Raw genomic sequence first — 17,048 nt, forward strand, 5'->3', positions numbered from 1 at the left:
TTAATTTTTTTGATCACTGATTTAGACTGATAGCCAACTGTCTGCCAAGAACATGTTGAGTGAAATGTAGCCAAGCATATGTGGCAAACAGTTAGCACCACACAATTTCACTGCCTATGTCGAGTTCCAAATTCAGGAAGTAGTGTGTCCTTTATGTAGCATGGTGAAAAGTATGAAGTGATGTGGGTGATAGGTGTCTAGCATGTTGACCTTTTCATTAACCTTAAATCTGTCCCTTACCTTTACAATGTGAAGATATTGTCGAAGGTAATAATTTTAAAGAACATCATTTAGACGTAATCATGGGTTTCACACAATCGTCCAATACTGATGTTTTGTCATTCAAAAATTAGAAGAGAAAATATATTTATGAACGAGTTTGCTTTGACTTTGAATGAACAATTTTGATCTAAATAACACCTTCAAAACTGGCAACTGTCAATGCTGAGTTTTTGACAGTATACTTAGGTGGGACTCAGCAGTGTTGTGCTCATTTGTTGTTTAGCCTCTGCTCCTTACATGTGATGAAATTTGCCTGCAGTCATGGCCCAGGGCTACAGCTGCCCTCGAGACAAAGGAAGAAGCGCTGCTACCATCACGTTTAACCGCCCCTGACACATCATCGCCCTTATTGTGCCTCAATCTGAACACACACACACACACTCTCTCTATTCCTCTCACACGTACATGCATGCACACACACACACACACACACACACACACACACACACTCTCTCTCTCTCTCTCTCTCTCTCTCTCTCTCTCTGTGTCACATGCACGCACACACAGACGCACACACACACACACACATACACAAAGAGCAGTAGCAGTCCGGGGCAGCAGCAGTGCTGGAGCACCATCTGTCAGCCTGGTGTCAAGTGGCTCTTGTCTCCAGTGATTATGAGAGCTCCTGCTGCCTCAGGTGGTCCATGGACCAGCTCGCCCATCTAGAGGGGCCAGGCCAGGCCATATGGTCTGTGGGGCACAGGGGGCACCCAGGGGAGGCAGCTCTCCTCCCCTGCCACTGGACAGGACAGACATCAGCCACAGCCTACGCCTGTGACTGTGGCTGTCTGCTGAAATGTCCTAATCAGTCCTGAGTGGACAGTGAAGGGCTTGACAGATGAGGAGGACTGGGAGGGAGGAGCACAAAGTGTGAGGTCACTCAGGTCAAGGCCAGCTTGTTAGTGCTTTTATATTCTAAACATAAGACAGAATTGTGGAAATGTAAGATCGCAGAATTGCAGCACTGCTTATGTGTGCTTTATAAATGAGAAGACAATTAAGTTTGCATGTAGACAATATGGTCATGAATATGTGATTGCAGCTGAAATAATCCAATTATTACCTTTGTTCAAAATAGCATTTTTTAAAAAAGCTAACCATAAGCTACCATACTAGTGTGTGTATCCAAATTAAACGCCCAAATATGTTGTTTGACCATGTGACTTCAGAACAACACATAGAAACATTTTCTAATCTGGCGCCCCTATCGGCAGTAATCAGCAGGACAGCATCATGTGTCTGTGCTTTCCAAAACTGTTCAAAATCACAATAATGATGTTTTATGATGTGACAATGCTGTGGTCAAGGTCTGGTTATGTTTAAGCACAAAAACCACTTGGTTAGGTTTAGGGGAAGATCATGGCTTGGGTTAAAATGATCACTTTGTTAAGGTTAGAGAAAAAGGTTAGGCCACCTTCATTGTCATGGCTACAATAATAACCACAGGGTTAAGCTAAGGGGACGATCGTAGTTAATGCCTCCATCCACCCCTCCTCCTCTGAATGAGGAAATCAAAATCTGCATTTGCTGTTGACCAAATGCAAACTGTGTGAACCAAAGCTGGATTCACCAAGCCCCTGGGAACAGCGCCGGGCAGTGAAGCCAATTTGACACAGCAGCAAAACCGTGTAATTACAGCATCACATGATGCTATTGGGCCCAAAAAGACTTTTTCCCATAGACTTACATTGTGAAAGAGACGTCTCTAAATCAGTGGATAATTTTTTTTGAGCATCACAGCCCCTGCAAAATGACTTGTCTCACTATCAGAATTTGATCCATTCGGTCCGATCACAAGTCTAGAGGAGCTACATGATTGAATTGTTTTATCCCCATTCAAGTTAGCTGGAGGGCTAAACAGGAAGTAGCTGGCTTTGCCGGCAAAAGTCATTAGTGCGCTTGCTTGCAAATGCGGAGGCAATGCAGAAGAAGTTGAACTTTTTTGACTTCATGCGCCACTGAGCAGCTTTCATCGGAATGAACGTTGGCCTGCCTCCGATGCTGTATCCAGTTCTCTTTATACATCCATGGGATTCACCTACTAGAGGGCCCTTGGGCAAAAATGAGGGCCCCTACTGACCCCCAGTACCCCCTCCTCTCTTTGTATTGTGCGGTTTTGCACCAAGTTTGCTGTGCTTTGCACAGTTGGTAATCCATCGTTGGTCTGGCCAGTGGTGACTTTTGAGGGAACAAAGACCCAGCAAGTCAAATACGGAGGAAGCAACCAGATTAGCTGTGTCACACCATCCAGTTTTCTATAACCTTGCTGTGCTGGAGTATAAACTACTCCACTAAAGAGATGCAGCATCTGCAGTCATCAGACAGGAGTTGATGGTACAAACTCTAGATCACCAAGCTTCCAGCACCACCTATTTCACAAGGATTCATGAATTAATTTTGCTGTGTCATTTTCATGCATTAATATGTTAACAACAACACAGACAATACAATAGCTCATTATCTAATGAGAGCCTGCAAAAACTCCCACATATCTTGAATAGTAACATCCAGACATGAATGATTTTTCTTGTTAGCAGTCTATATAGGTCAGCCGCGTATCCCAAGGAATCATATCGGACTACCCTGCAACAGAAGATTTATGTCCAGTGTTGACGTTCAGTGCCAGTGAAGAAAGTAGCATGGAGGACGGGTGGTGGATTAAGTGCATCTGACTTTCATGCAGGAGACTGGATTTTGTGTCCCATCACAGACCTGCATTTCATGGCCTGAACAACCACTCATAGCAGCATTAACTGGCTATACAATAACAATAATTATTATAATAATTATTGTTATTACTATTCTTATTATTATTATGGGCAGGGGTGGCCTAAAGGTTGGAGAAGGGAGCTTCTCACCGCAAGGTCATCAGTTCAATCCCCGGACTGGCAAGATAAATCTGGGTGGGGAAAGTGAAAAAGCAGCGCTTACCCCTCCCTCATTACCACTGAAGTTCCCTTATGCAAGGCCCTTAATCCCAACTGCTCCAGTGGAGCAGGAGAATAAAAATTACAGCACAGTTATAGTGCCGTGCACGATATTAATGAATCATTCCAAATTTAAATTAATCTTTTCACTGAATGACGTGAATTGTCTGAAAACCTTGTGTGCCTGGTGCAAAATGTTCACACATTAAATAGTTGTCATATGATGAACTCACATTCATTTACTCTTTTGTAAGAGTTAAGTTGCCTGTTTCTCATGTGTGAAATACTATTTCATATTTGACATTACAGGTGAATATATGTGTCTTACATTTCACTTGTGACATATCTGAAAATCACATGAGCAAATATCAAATATGATGGTTTTGGCACATGATAAATATTTGATAAATTTATTTCTGCTCATTTCTATTCTATTCTATTTTATTCGATTAGGATATAGCAGTATGCCATATGAGTTGGATGATACTGACAAATAGGTATGAATATTTGGATTATAATGAGAACGACACTCGACTTCCATGATGATGAAAATGTTGTGTTACTTTTACCTTTATTATTGAGAGCAGATAGGCATTATTCCAAAGTTTTTGCCAGATAAAACATTTCTATTGCACAATTTTGCAAAACCCTACATTATGTTTTGTATTTCTTTTTTACAATATGGAAACAATGGCATTGTTAAGATTAGGAAACAATCATGATTACAGTTAAAAAAAAAACAAACAAACATTAAGTTGTAACAGGACATAAACTTCAGTTTCCCATATGTCAATCCCGATCATCTCAACCTCCACACTCTGTCTTTCTGCCTAAAAACATGCTACTTCCTGCATTGGCACTGAAAGTTTGCACTGGACGTAAATTGTGCTCTTGTGTGCTTCAGAAAACAATAATTCCTGAGACAACTGAACTACAGAAAAACCTAAACACATAACCTTTAAGGTGTTTGAACAAAAAAATTAAATGTTGTGCTTCTTCTGGTAAGGACAGTTTCGACGATAAGATAGTCTACTGATGTATCACCCAGCTCTGGTATGGTGAAATCAATCTGTGCAGCCTCAATTAGCAACAGCAAAGCAATTTGCATGTTTCTTCTGTTTTGTTTTGTTTGTTTGTGTCTGGTTTGTTTTATGCATTGGTCATATGTCCTTAATGTGTTTTTTTCACTCCAGGGTCTGTGAAAGCTTTCTAGTTTAATTGTGATACATGAGGCCCTGATGCACCACTCAGTGAAGCTTCACTGGTCTGTTACCCAAAAATCTCTATGAGGACCAGTCAAAGTGGTTGTTCAGGAGCAGAACTGAATTTAGGGGAAAGACCCTCTTACCAATGAAAACAACGTTTTATTACAACAGTTAGAATATTTCTTGAGTCATCAGTTAGTTTGATGGATTCTGACATTTGGCTGAGCAGTAAGATCATTACAGTTCATCATCATCACAGAACTAACTAATAATCTAACAAGCTAACTACAAACACTACTGTAGCCTGAGCACTAAAAACACGCCTAATGGAGAAAAGGGACATGGCGTCCAGTCGTGAGAGTGAGGCTGTATTTATGCAGAATTTACACTGTCTCGTGGTATTTTGTCCTGTAAATCCAGCGTTTTCTCATATTGTAGAAACGGAATCTCTGTACCCTTGTGTGCACAGAGAAACAACTAACCCACACGCTGTGCGCAGAGAAAGTACTGAGGAGGTGCTGATTCATGAGGAATAATAACATACCACATATTATTATTATTATTATTATTATTATTATTATTGTTGTTGTTGTTGTTGTTGTTGTTGTTGTTATTGTTATTATTATCATCATCATCATCATCATCATTATTATAATATATGTTTAAGATCTTTTGTTTTTAAATTTTGCAGTTTTAAACCAAATCAATAGCAGCTGCGCTTGTTACAGGTTTTATATTTCATCCATCATATGGATAATATCTATATTATTTATCTATAATATTATTCTCACACAAATGTCAGATTTGACTATAGAAAATAAAATATATATCAGCTGTTTTTTTCTAAACATTAATACGCGCAGGTCACTGTCGTGCGCATGCACGGCTCTTGGGCAGCCCCTCCTGACAACATATTCCGACGCGTAACATGGCGTTGCTACAAGGGAATCTTACAACAGATTATAACTTTATCAGTTTTAAGTTCATTTTTTCTATCTACAGTCCGTCGAATAATCAATCAGAGAGACATATCAAATAGCTATTGGAGCCCATCTAGACTCCATATTTTTATGGCTGCACCATAATGGAAATATTCCAGAAGCTTTCTGCATCGTTTTATACATATCTCTTTCAGTATCTTTGGAAATGTTTTGGATTTGGATTAGTCTTTCACATTAAATTCATTTGGTTGCATAGCATCAGTTTGTAAGGATGGCAGTAATAAAATTTGATAAAAATAATTTAGTAGGTTTGTCAACTTTTCACCATAGAAAATAGACTATAAAAGTATGGCAAGAAAGTCTGACACATCACTTAATTCTGGTTTAAGTGTGTTTTTAACACATAACCTATAAAGACTGACATTTGTGTTTAGACTACAAGAAAAAAACAACAGTTATTGCTGTCTGCCGGTGGCGGCAAAGTTTAATTTCATTGTTTCATCATCACTGCTCAGACTCTACATATTCCTTTTACTTTCAACCATAAGTCTGTTTGAAAAGACATGCTGTGGGTGTTCTCTGTCTGCTGCTGTTGTTGCTCCTGCTGTGTGTTTCTGGCGTTAGTAGATTACTAACACAAGAGGGCGTATTGGTGTGTGTCAGAGCTGCTGCTGCGGGGCCTGGCCTGTCACCGCTCTGATTCAGGGCTTACACCATCTCTGCTGACAAACCGTTGCAACTTTGCCGTTTTGGTGATATTTTTCGTTAGGTTGAAGGATTAGATGTTCCTCTAGGTGTTTAGAAAATTCTCCAAAACGTTTCAGGCTCGCTTTTAAAGCATTCCCTCAAAAACGCCTTGTCATTGAGCTTAAAACAAGGCTGTTTTCTGAGTTTATGAAAAGTTCACATTGTGGCGATAAAAGGTTTCCATCTGTCAGCAGCACAAAGAAACCTTTAATCGGTACTAGTCCATATACTCCTATATGTCCATGTTCAGGAGTGCATGTCCAGGAATTTTCCTCTATGGCCTGCTCCATGTCCAGTAAAAGGGACAGATGAAGTGTATGTTTTCCTTTATGTGACCATGTAAAAAAACAACCCAGTCAGCACCAGCAGACCGAGGAATAAGACAGACAGAAAATGGCAAGAAAAACTGAAAAACAAATGATTTGCAGCACTAAGTGTTCCAGTTTGTGCGCGCGCGTGTGTGTGTGTGTGTGTGTGTGGTGGTGGTGGGGGGGGGGGGGCAGAGCCAATCAGCTGCTCATGCAGATGACGTGCTGCTGTCCTACGTCAACCCCACCGCTTGTCAGGATCAGAGCTCTATACACACCGGGAAGAAACACACATACACACATACACACACACACACTCCCTCTCCGAGCTGGACAGCGCAGCCCCTGGCCCGGCAGCCCGGCAGCGGAGGACACATCCAGGCTTCCATGCGCTGCAGCCCGCTGTGACAGTGGACCTCATATCGCCTTACTTTGTGGACATGGGAGACATGGGGGATCCGCCGAAAAGTAAGACACTCGTTCGGTGTTGGGATGCGATTCTGGAACTAAATTCTTCCCAACTTGAGTTGACTTAGTTGTATTGTGATGAATGTATACAGAACATATTTTCATGGCCTATACTGCATTTTATAGAAGTGTCAGAAAAGCTTTAAGTCAACGGATGTTTGCTATAGACTTTTTTCAGGCAATGTAACAACAACAATAATAATAATAACCTATTAATAATCATCATCATATTATTTTAAAGCCATTTGGTACATTATTGGATGAGTCTACTTTAATCAGCGAACAGCTGTGGACAGTGTGTGTAATGTGTCCTGCTCGTGCTGTTCTTCTAGAGAAGCGGCTGGTGTCTCTGTGCGTTGGCTGCGGGAACCAGATCCACGACCAGTACATCCTGCGGGTCTCCCCGGACCTGGAGTGGCACGCCGCCTGTCTCAAATGTGCCGAGTGCAGTCAGTACCTGGACGAGTCCTGCACGTGCTTCGTCAGGGACGGAAAGACTTACTGTAAACGGGACTACATCAGGTAGGATGGCCGGGACGGGACGAACGGGACGACCCCCTTCAGATATACACGACCGGAGCTGGAGCTGCATGGCGATTGGAATTATTATTGTAAAATATTTACATGAGAATATTCGGACAGATTCAAGTCACAAGGAGTTCTGATTTCAGTGGGCTAACATGATTTTAAATATTGTGATTAACCATCTTTATTGCTACAACAACTTGATGTAGTGCATCCTCATAAGATATGTCAGTATGCCATTGTAGGCTATTATGTTTCCATCACATGCATTTTAAAAACCTGTAACAATGCACATCAGGCCTTTAATCAATGATTCCGATCAGCGTAGCATCCTATAAGTCCTGCTTTGTGACAGATGGACATGTACAAAATCATTAAAAAAAACATCCTGACTTGAGTTTTTTTTTTTTTTTTTTTTTTTTTTTTTTTAAATCATACAGCCTATACATTACTCACTGATTTGGGGTTGTTATTACAACACGAGAATAATTATTAGATTACAACTTATGACAAAATAATGCACAATGTCGATACAAATATATAACATCGTTCAGAAAAACAACCACTAGAATTTTCACAAGGTAGGCCTGTGTCATATGGGCCTATGCAGAATGCCACCGCTGTTGCTAATATGACAATAATAGTAGTAGTAATAATAATAATAATAATAATAATAATAATAATAATAATAATAATAATAATAATAAGCTTCATCATCATCATTGCTCGCTTTTTCAAAATGGAAATATCGTTTCACAGAAACAAATAATGTTTATTTATCTATATAGAAATGTCAGTAACTTAGCTTACTGGAAACCAACATTTATTATCATTATTATTCATATTAATATTAAGATTGCAATTATAATTACAATTATTATTATATATATTGGTTATTATCACGCCAAATTATCGATCGTGTCATTTCTATGGTTACTACAGCCTATAGATGTTATCATTAGGCTAGATTTGTGCCTGAGCTGCCTGCAGTCAAACTGATCGGACCCCTTGTGTGTGTGTGTGTGTGTGTGTGTGTGTGTCTGTCTGTCTGTCTGTCTGTCTGTCTGTCTGTCTGTCCCACAGGTTGTATGGGATTAAATGCGCTAAATGCAACATCGGTTTCAGTAAGAACGACTTCGTGATGAGGGCCCGTTCCAAGGTGTACCACATCGAGTGTTTCCGCTGCGTGGCCTGCAGCCGGCAGCTAATCCCAGGGGACGAGTTCGCTCTGCGGGAAGACGGGCTCTTCTGCCGGGCCGATCACGATGTGGTGGAGCGGGCCAGCCTGGGCCCCGGAGACCCGCTCAGTCCGCTGCACCCCGCCAGACCACTGCAGATGGCAGGTAAAGTCCCGGGGAGTGGGAGACAGGACAGGTTACTGCAGGTAAAGGCTAGCTGAAACCGACTTTTTCTTTTTTCAAAGCCTTTTTCCGTAGTTGGATTTTGTCCAGCTGCTCCTTAAACATAAACTGTCTCTCCGAGTTAGACTCAGATGTTTCATGATAACTTTTTAAAACTGCATCTCTTGTATTCCACATTGCAACTGATTTCTGTCGAGGCGCACTGAGACACAGAATGTAATATAAGGGTGATTTACTGGCCATGTTTCATCTACGTTTTGATGTTGGCTAAACGCCGTTCCGTCGCGGAGAAGCTGCTCTTGGTGCTATAACTCACAAGAGGAGCTTTTCTGTGTACATATTTGTGTGTGTTCATAACGTTGGTGTTTTCTGTTGGACTGGTACTGGTTTCTGCTTCTGTAGCCTAGATATTTGTTGTCTTTTGGATTTCCTTTTCTACATACCAGTCAGGCTAGTCTCGGTAGATTAGATTTAGTTGGCGCTGCTGTTAGAAATAGCCTATACAGGTTATCACTGCTGGAGGATAAATGCAGACCATTGCTGTGGATACGGGACACGTATGGTCAAACTAGAAATGCTGCACAATGCTCTGATTGTCTGTGACGGGTTAGATGTTTTCTCTAGTAAAGAGTAGGCTAGCCTGCCCTGCCGTATCTCCATCTGGTCTGGTGGTTTTATGACCTTGGATCAGATGAGTCAGTAGGTCGACCAGAGCTGCGCTGTTCTTCTACATTCAAATCCTTCTCCTGAAATCATGACATGTGGTCATATTTAGAAGACATTTAACTCAGGACTGTTTTAAGTAGAATGGACAAACGCCATGTGGTTGTGGCTATTTTACAAAAATGCTTGGATCTGATCTTTAATAGGATCAAGCCTATAATGTTAGCAACATTGTGTTTGGAAAGTAGTCTATTACTACGCCAGTAAAGTTTTCAGAACAATTAAAACAGACTCATAATTGGCAAAAGTTGTGCATCGTGAGTTGTGGGCTATGGCTATTCTTCTATAAATCTTGTAACTTGTCCGTCCAGATACAGCAGTCTGTCCTCATCTTTATCTGGGCTTGTGACAGATAAATTGATGTTGCCTTCTCTGGGCTGTTTTCCCGTCCTTTCTCAACAGCAGAACCTATCTCGGCCCGACAGCCCGCGCTGCGGCCTCACGTCCACAAACAACCGGAGAAGACCACCCGGGTCCGGACTGTACTAAACGAGAAGCAGCTGCACACGCTGCGAACTTGCTACAACGCCAACCCGAGGCCCGATGCCCTGATGAAGGAGCAGTTGGTGGAGATGACTGGCCTCAGCCCGCGGGTGATCCGTGTCTGGTTCCAGAACAAGCGGTGCAAAGACAAGAAGAGGAGCCTGCTGATGAAGCAGCTGCAGCAGCAGCAGCCCAATGACAAGACGGTAAGAGGACGAAGCAGGCTGCAGCAGCCTGACTGAACTTGAACATTTCATATTCACATTATGCTGATTATGAACAGGCTACAGTAGGACAAAATGTATGTATTTTGTTCTTAGACAATAGACAAGCCCTAAATGTTGCAACTCTCTCCCTTTCTTACACCGTTAATCAAGATGTTTAACCCCTGAGTAAATTTAAGGTATCCTTTATTTACGCTTGCAAAGTAGTCTATTATTTATAAAGCCCCAGCACTAACTTTTCCCAGAGTATCTGACAGGGGCGATGTAAGGTTCCAAATGTTTATATAAAGGGATGCGCGCATACACTGAAACATGATGAAGGCCTGGAGCTTTTTTATCACGCTCACACAGAGCTGTGATGTCAAGCACACCTGCGCAAAAGCGCCAGTAAGTTATTTTCATGTTTCTGTGTATTTACGTCTTTGTTTATTTACTTATTTATTGAGTGTTCTGCTGATTGACTGGTGGAATCATTTCAGACGACCCCCTCCCCCCAACACACACGCGCGTGCACACACAGACACACACAGACACACACAACCACACCCAGCCACCCACACTGCATCATCTTTGATCACCCACAGTGAAAGATGTGTAGGAATATTCTGGGTGCTGACCACGAAGGGTGTTCTTGCAGAATATCCAGGGAATGACAGGCACCCCGATGGTGGCGGCCAGTCCAGAGAGGCACGATGGCGGCATCCAGGCAAATCCGGTGGAGGTGCAGAGCTACCAGCCGCCCTGGAAGGTCCTCAGCGACTTCGCGCTGCAGAGCGACATCGACCAACCGGCCTTCCAGCAACTGGTGCGTTGTTTTTGTTCACTAAGTAATTAAGCAACGCATTCTTAAAGTGTATTTATTTGCTTATAATATACAACAACGAGCTTATTAGACAGTGCATTGTTAACATTCGATGTTCAGTGCTTCCTTCCTGCAGACAAATATATTTTTATCCGTATGGAAAGGTATTTTAAGGAATTTGATCTGCATTCAAACCACAATTTACACTTTTCATGAAACTGGCCCTCCATAGAGGAGCTTTTTCTCCATTCCTTTGTTATTCAGTCATAATTTCTCCGTTGGTATGAAGATGCGCATTATCACATCTAAAATGACAGAATGGGTTCATGTCGGGACAGATGCCCCCCCCCCCCCCCCCCCCCCCCAATATGGTCTAAAGCAAATAGTTGTTTTTTCCCCAAGAGAATACGAACAGGTTTTATTTGTTTGTTTGTTTTTTTGACAGAGCAGAATAGGAAGATCTGTGCTCATTTTAATGAAGCCGTTACAATTGGTTTATATTGTGGATTTTGAGCATCCTAGACTACTGATGTCAGTCATCTAACCGTCAAATCTTGTTCACTAGTTTTCGATTAAATGTATATTCTTACAGATAGGCCTGTTTGTATTTTGGCTAGAACACTCTCGGAAAAGGGGACTGTTCACTCAGTGATGCTCCAAGTGAGAAAACAGGCCACAGGCCCACTGATGGCTTTTAAAATTTTAGAGATAAATGTATTCTATCCCATTGTATTTATTTCCTCCGGAGTGACCCATCAAATACATCATGACACAGACTCCTGAAATCTCCTGAAATTAGCTCCAATGTAGAGGCGCGGACGCTGCAGGCGTTCCTCTGCCATAGAAGTGGATTATTAGCATGTTTGACACGGACAGGGATATGACAACTAATTCATGTGATCTTGGGTGGCGGGGAAAGCTGAACTTTGTTTGGAAAACAGTGTTAGTTAAGGACCAAGATAACGATGGAGAACTATTTCATTTAGTTGAAAACCAGGGTTAAGATCTCTGCTATGGCTAAATAAAACATGTCCATAATTAAGGCATTATCCCCAGCAGAATATTCCTACTACCCGATTAGCTGAGCTCACTTCGTGGTCAGAATCTATGGTGTTTATTTTTTCTTTTTTACCCCACAAGTTTCGATGTTATTTTCCAACCTTCTAGGTTGCCACTGTTTTTTAATTTACGAAACAATTAGACGCATAGACTTGAATCTTCAATAAGACAGATAATCCATCAGAGCAAACATCAGGTCTGCTTTTATTATAGTGATTAGTGATTAGTGTTCCTTTGCATTGCAGTACAAATCAATGTGCAATTAATGTACAATTAATAACATTAATCATTGTTAATCAAACTTTGACAGATGTGACAATTAAACTCAAACAATTAAAGTTACATATCTTTTCAACTTCAATTTCATGGGTAATTATACCTAGTGAAATAATTGGCTGCAGTGGCCTTCGGCATGCTTTGGAAGTACTGGGCAATGATGTTGTAAATGAATTAAAGCATGTAGAAGAAGCGGTATGATCCTTGAAATGCGTGTATCCATATAGCGCTATTATCTGCCCAGCTTCTCGGTGCAGCCTCCATCCCTCCTGGAGAGAAAAATAATTTGCGTTTCAAGCCATGGCACACACTCCTCTGTGGTGTTTCCAGATGTTTCTGACCGTTGTTTGTTGTGCTCTGCAGGTCAGTTTCTCGGAAGGGGGGCCGGGTTCGAACTCGACGGGCAGCGAGGTAGCGTCCATGTCGTCTCAGCTTCCAGACACGCCGAACAGCATGGTATCCAGCCCCATCGAGGCATGAGTAGAGGTCGCATGGACGGACTGAACAAACCGCCCCTGTTCATCCCATCCCTCCCGACTGCACCAAACAACTCCTGGTTGTATTTTGACACTGTGAAGACAATCATGGGATTTTACCGCAGCGACCCACTCCTGTGTCCATCCAGACATATGCGTCATCATGACCGGTGCCGCTTGTTCACACGCCTGGTTATAGTTTTGCCAAAAGAGAAGACATGAACCTGACTCCATCGATAAATGGGACCTCTGAGTAGGAGAAAAATCTAAACCCTGCACTCTCGAAATGCTGTGCGCTACTTTGAATAAAAAATGACCGGTGATTTTTTTTAATTCGGTAAAGGCACCTCATCATTACAATAGACCTTTGGAGGGGGACGGCACTGCTTTTCTTCATCTAATTACACGATTCCATCATGACCCAAGTACTAAAGCATTTGCAACAAGGTATACCTCTATTTTGCCACAAGCTTCGTGGGACATTTGTGTGAGTTAGTGTCCGTCCGAGAATATTTTTTTTCTTTCCCAAAGATGTGTATAATTAAGTTAAAGTTAGCCCTGGAAGAAAATGTTTGTTTGTTCCCGTGCAACAAAAATTATTTATTATTTATTGTCGACAAATTTGCCACCTTTTGTGTAACTTTCTTAACTGAAGTAAAAAGAAACAAAAAAGATTGTAGTTTGGTTTGTGGATTTTCTATTGCAAATTTAATGTCTCATGTTTTCTTTAATGATTTACAAAATAGGACAATGAGGAGAGTTTTATTGTATCTAAAGGGATTTTGTTTGTGAATATTCCCACGAGGTGGAACATCAGATCTATTAAATGGCTGGGTGGATTGTTGGCTGTGGTTAATTAGTTTTCAAGTTGGTGCAGGTGCTGTCTCAGTTTTTGCTGCCTACCTGCTTTAGAACAAATACTGCAAAACAGCTTAATCTTAACAAGGCTGCTGACCTCTTATTTTCTTGAAAAAAGTGATAAAGTCTGATTCTGAAATTAGATTATTTTTAAACAGATGAATTTGATTCAAGAGATGTTAACAACCACGTCATCATCTTGATTGTAATGCTGTGATCTGACCTCATTTTTACATGACAGAGTTTGAAAATTCCAACACAATGGAGACTGGCAACCCAGTTATCAGAAGAAAACGTTGGCATTGAGCGTCTATGCAAACCACAGAAACGTTGAATATATATGTTTCAACACGTGAAATATGTATCATATCAACACTTCTACAAACGTTGCACATTAACATTTCTACCCTTTGAATAATGATGTTTTATGGTGTAACAACGCTGTGGTTAAGGTCTGGTTAGGTTTAGGCACTTGGTTAGGGTTAGGGAAAGGTCTTGGTTTGAGTTAAAATAAAAAATCAAAATCAAAATAAAAACGGCCGATGTCTCACGAAAAACACACGGTTTTCTCGCCAGAAAAACGGCTGCACATGTTCTGACGTCTCGCCACCCACCCGCTTTTGTCGGTTGAAACGGGAAGCGGACATTTGTTTCGAGATGGTCTCGAACCGTGCTCTCTGCTGACTTCCAACTTGCCTCCAAGAAACTTCCTTACCATCCATTTGCCCCTCCTCCCCCCGGGGGAAAGATCAGCTCATACAGATCGCATGTGAACTACGTCACTACAAATGTTGAGATGATACGTATTTTGGAAATGTTGATATGATACGTTTTGTTGACAATTTGATATGATACGTTTTGTAGAAATACTGAGATGATACGTTTTGCTGACATTTTGATATGATACGTATTGTTGAAATGTTAATATGCTACGTTTTGTAGAAATGTTGATGTGATACGTTTTGTTGAAATGTTAATATGCTACGTATTTCACGTGTTGAAACGTAGATATTCAACGTGTCTGTGGTTTGCAGAAACGTAAACTGCCAACGTTTTATTCTGGCGACTAGGCTGTGACTGCAAGCACAATTATATGATCACAACATTTTTTTGTGTTTTAAGATAAATCTAAAATGAAATAACTTCCGACAGATATTCCTGGCTCTGTGGCTTTTGGCCATCAAACATCTGAGATAGACATAGACAGAAATATTAAACAAATGTTTAGTTTAGAATGGAAGTGTCTGACGTTTTGATCCCATTTGTTACAAGAATAATGCATTTGTTGGGATTTAAATTTTTTTGCATCAAAACTTTGTCAGAAATTGCTTTTCTTACTCTTCAGCTATAACAAACATTTATTGCTATAAGAATATTTGAAGTCACAATTTCATGATGAGGGTGTTAAGATTTGAGAGGCTGCACAGACCTTGCTTGCCATTTTAACCATTCCTACTGATGTAAAAAATATCCCGCAAGTGCCACAACCATTTAATTTTTACTTTTTATAAAGCTGGTTATTGTGTGAGGATCTGTAAGAGCTGTGTCAACCTCATAAGCAGGAAATATTATATCTCTAAAAAAACACTCAAATCTGACCAGGTAATGTTTTGATGTGTCAAAAACCAAGCTTTACTGTTAAAACTGTAGTTTCTGCGTGTGTGTGTGTGTGTGTGTGTGTGTAAATGTCTATGCTGATAGGTTTATAGAACTGAAGGTTCACCGTCCTCCTCTGAAACCTTAAAACTAAGACTTCTCACTGAAAATCTGTAATTTGGTTAATGCAGACACGTCATTTCCACAAGTTTGAGATTGTTCACTGAGATCCAGAAAAGACAGCGAGAGGACTGTTACTTTGCTCAGTGACGTCAGTTCAGATTTGCAGAAACCACACTTCACAGCATCTTACCTGGAACTGAATTTACAGCCAAAGTTGACTAAGAGTTGTAAGATTTTTTTGACTTACTGAGTTGCTGATTTAATAGAAAAAAAAACAAAAACTGCCAAATTGTGTCTCCAGGAACATTGTCCCTCTGAAGGTAAATACACTCAAGGGGGCTCTCTTTAAATCGAGCATGTATTGTGAATATGTAAAGACTACATTCTATTTGTGAATACTTATGGCTATCATTTTCCAGCTATAACTATTGACAAATGGCTCATTTGCCATAAAGACAATACACAACAATAGAAATTGACTACAAATGTTTAAGTTGACTAAGACCCAAACAACTGCTTAATTAGCTAAGACAGGGCATTGAACACACCATAAATGTTTTCAAAGCATTTCTTCCTCTCCAAGAATTGAGCATAAACCATGAACTGTTCAAAGAGGGAACACCAGGAAATAAAATGCTTTTGTCATGTTATCTTTATTGAAGCTGATACAATGAAATACAAATGATGTTGAAAGGCCGCTAATAACTAGATTAAAGACATTTTTCATTCATTTTATCATTTTAATTCCCTTAATTTAGAGGGTTTTTTGATTTTTCATTTTTTCCAGAACTGATGTATGCCTTGTGAAAGAGTGCTTGAAATTACTGAACAAAAGAAAGCCAACTGCTGCTGGCCTTCATCTGGGATTATAAGCAAAGCATATTCTACGAAGTCAAAAATGAGGACACAGCAGTCAATCACTGAAGTCTATTCAGTAATACTGCAAAGTATTGGAAACAATGACAAACTGAAAATATGTTTGAATTCAGCTTGAGTTCAAGTGTAACAACTGTCTGAGGCTGTCTCCCAGTGCTTCACTACCTCTGTGATAGTGTGCCATCCTTTTTAAATCTCATACTTTCATGAGGATAGCATGCATATTTGTTAATAGCGTGTCCAATTGTTACTGAAAATGAGTTGGCAAATTTCCACTGGTCTGCCTTTATCCAGAGAGCTATACATTGTAGATGTTTTTAGTAGAAAATAGAAAGAGAAAACATTTGAATACAATACTGTTGACTAGTGTTTGCTCTGCAACAACAGCGACACTTGTCTTTATCGTAGATAGCATGACTACTCTACATCCTATGTGAAATTGATTTCTGTATAAAAATACAAGTACATTCAGATGGAGATTATCATTTCTTGAAAAAAGGAATTAAAGCAAATGTCCTTTATAGCAGGTACTTTAATGTACAATATATGGATAAAGGATGACATCTGTACTGGATTTGTTTCCGAAAAAGAGGGCAAACACAATGTCCTGTTGAAATTCAGGTGGTGACCATGAAGGGAGGTTACCACCAATAGTACCACCTGTATCAGTTTGCAATGGGGAAACTCACACCAGACGCTAAATTCAATGATCAATACAAAAGATCTTTCATTAGTTGATGGAATTGCTCAAAATCTTCAGTTTTCTTCTTTTTAGGTTTTATGAA

General features: G+C 40.5%; 1 protein-coding gene across 2 annotated transcripts; it reads left to right on the plus strand.

Moving 5' to 3' along the window:
- Nucleotides 1-6,694: 6,694 nt before the first annotated feature.
- Nucleotides 6,695-13,997, plus strand: isl1a (ISL LIM homeobox 1a). Of its 2 annotated transcripts, none has more exons than XM_044364074.1 (6): nucleotides 6,695-6,881; nucleotides 7,214-7,403; nucleotides 8,490-8,749; nucleotides 9,893-10,179; nucleotides 10,835-11,002; nucleotides 12,698-13,997. In XM_044364074.1, the coding sequence occupies exons 1-6, from the start codon at nucleotides 6,854-6,856 to the stop codon at nucleotides 12,812-12,814; spliced, it is 1,050 nt and encodes a 349-aa protein (XP_044220009.1). In that variant the 5' UTR covers nucleotides 6,695-6,853; the 3' UTR covers nucleotides 12,815-13,997. The 2 variants fall into 2 exon arrangements, with proteins under 2 accessions (XP_044220009.1, XP_044220018.1); XM_044364083.1 differs by having other exon boundaries at nucleotides 9,896-10,179.
- The last annotated feature ends 3,051 nt before the right edge of the window (nucleotides 13,998-17,048 follow it).

The sequence above is a fragment of the Thunnus albacares genome, chromosome 2 (genome assembly GCF_914725855.1).
Source record: "Thunnus albacares chromosome 2, fThuAlb1.1, whole genome shotgun sequence".
NCBI classification, from domain to species: Eukaryota; Metazoa; Chordata; class Actinopteri; order Scombriformes; family Scombridae; genus Thunnus; species Thunnus albacares.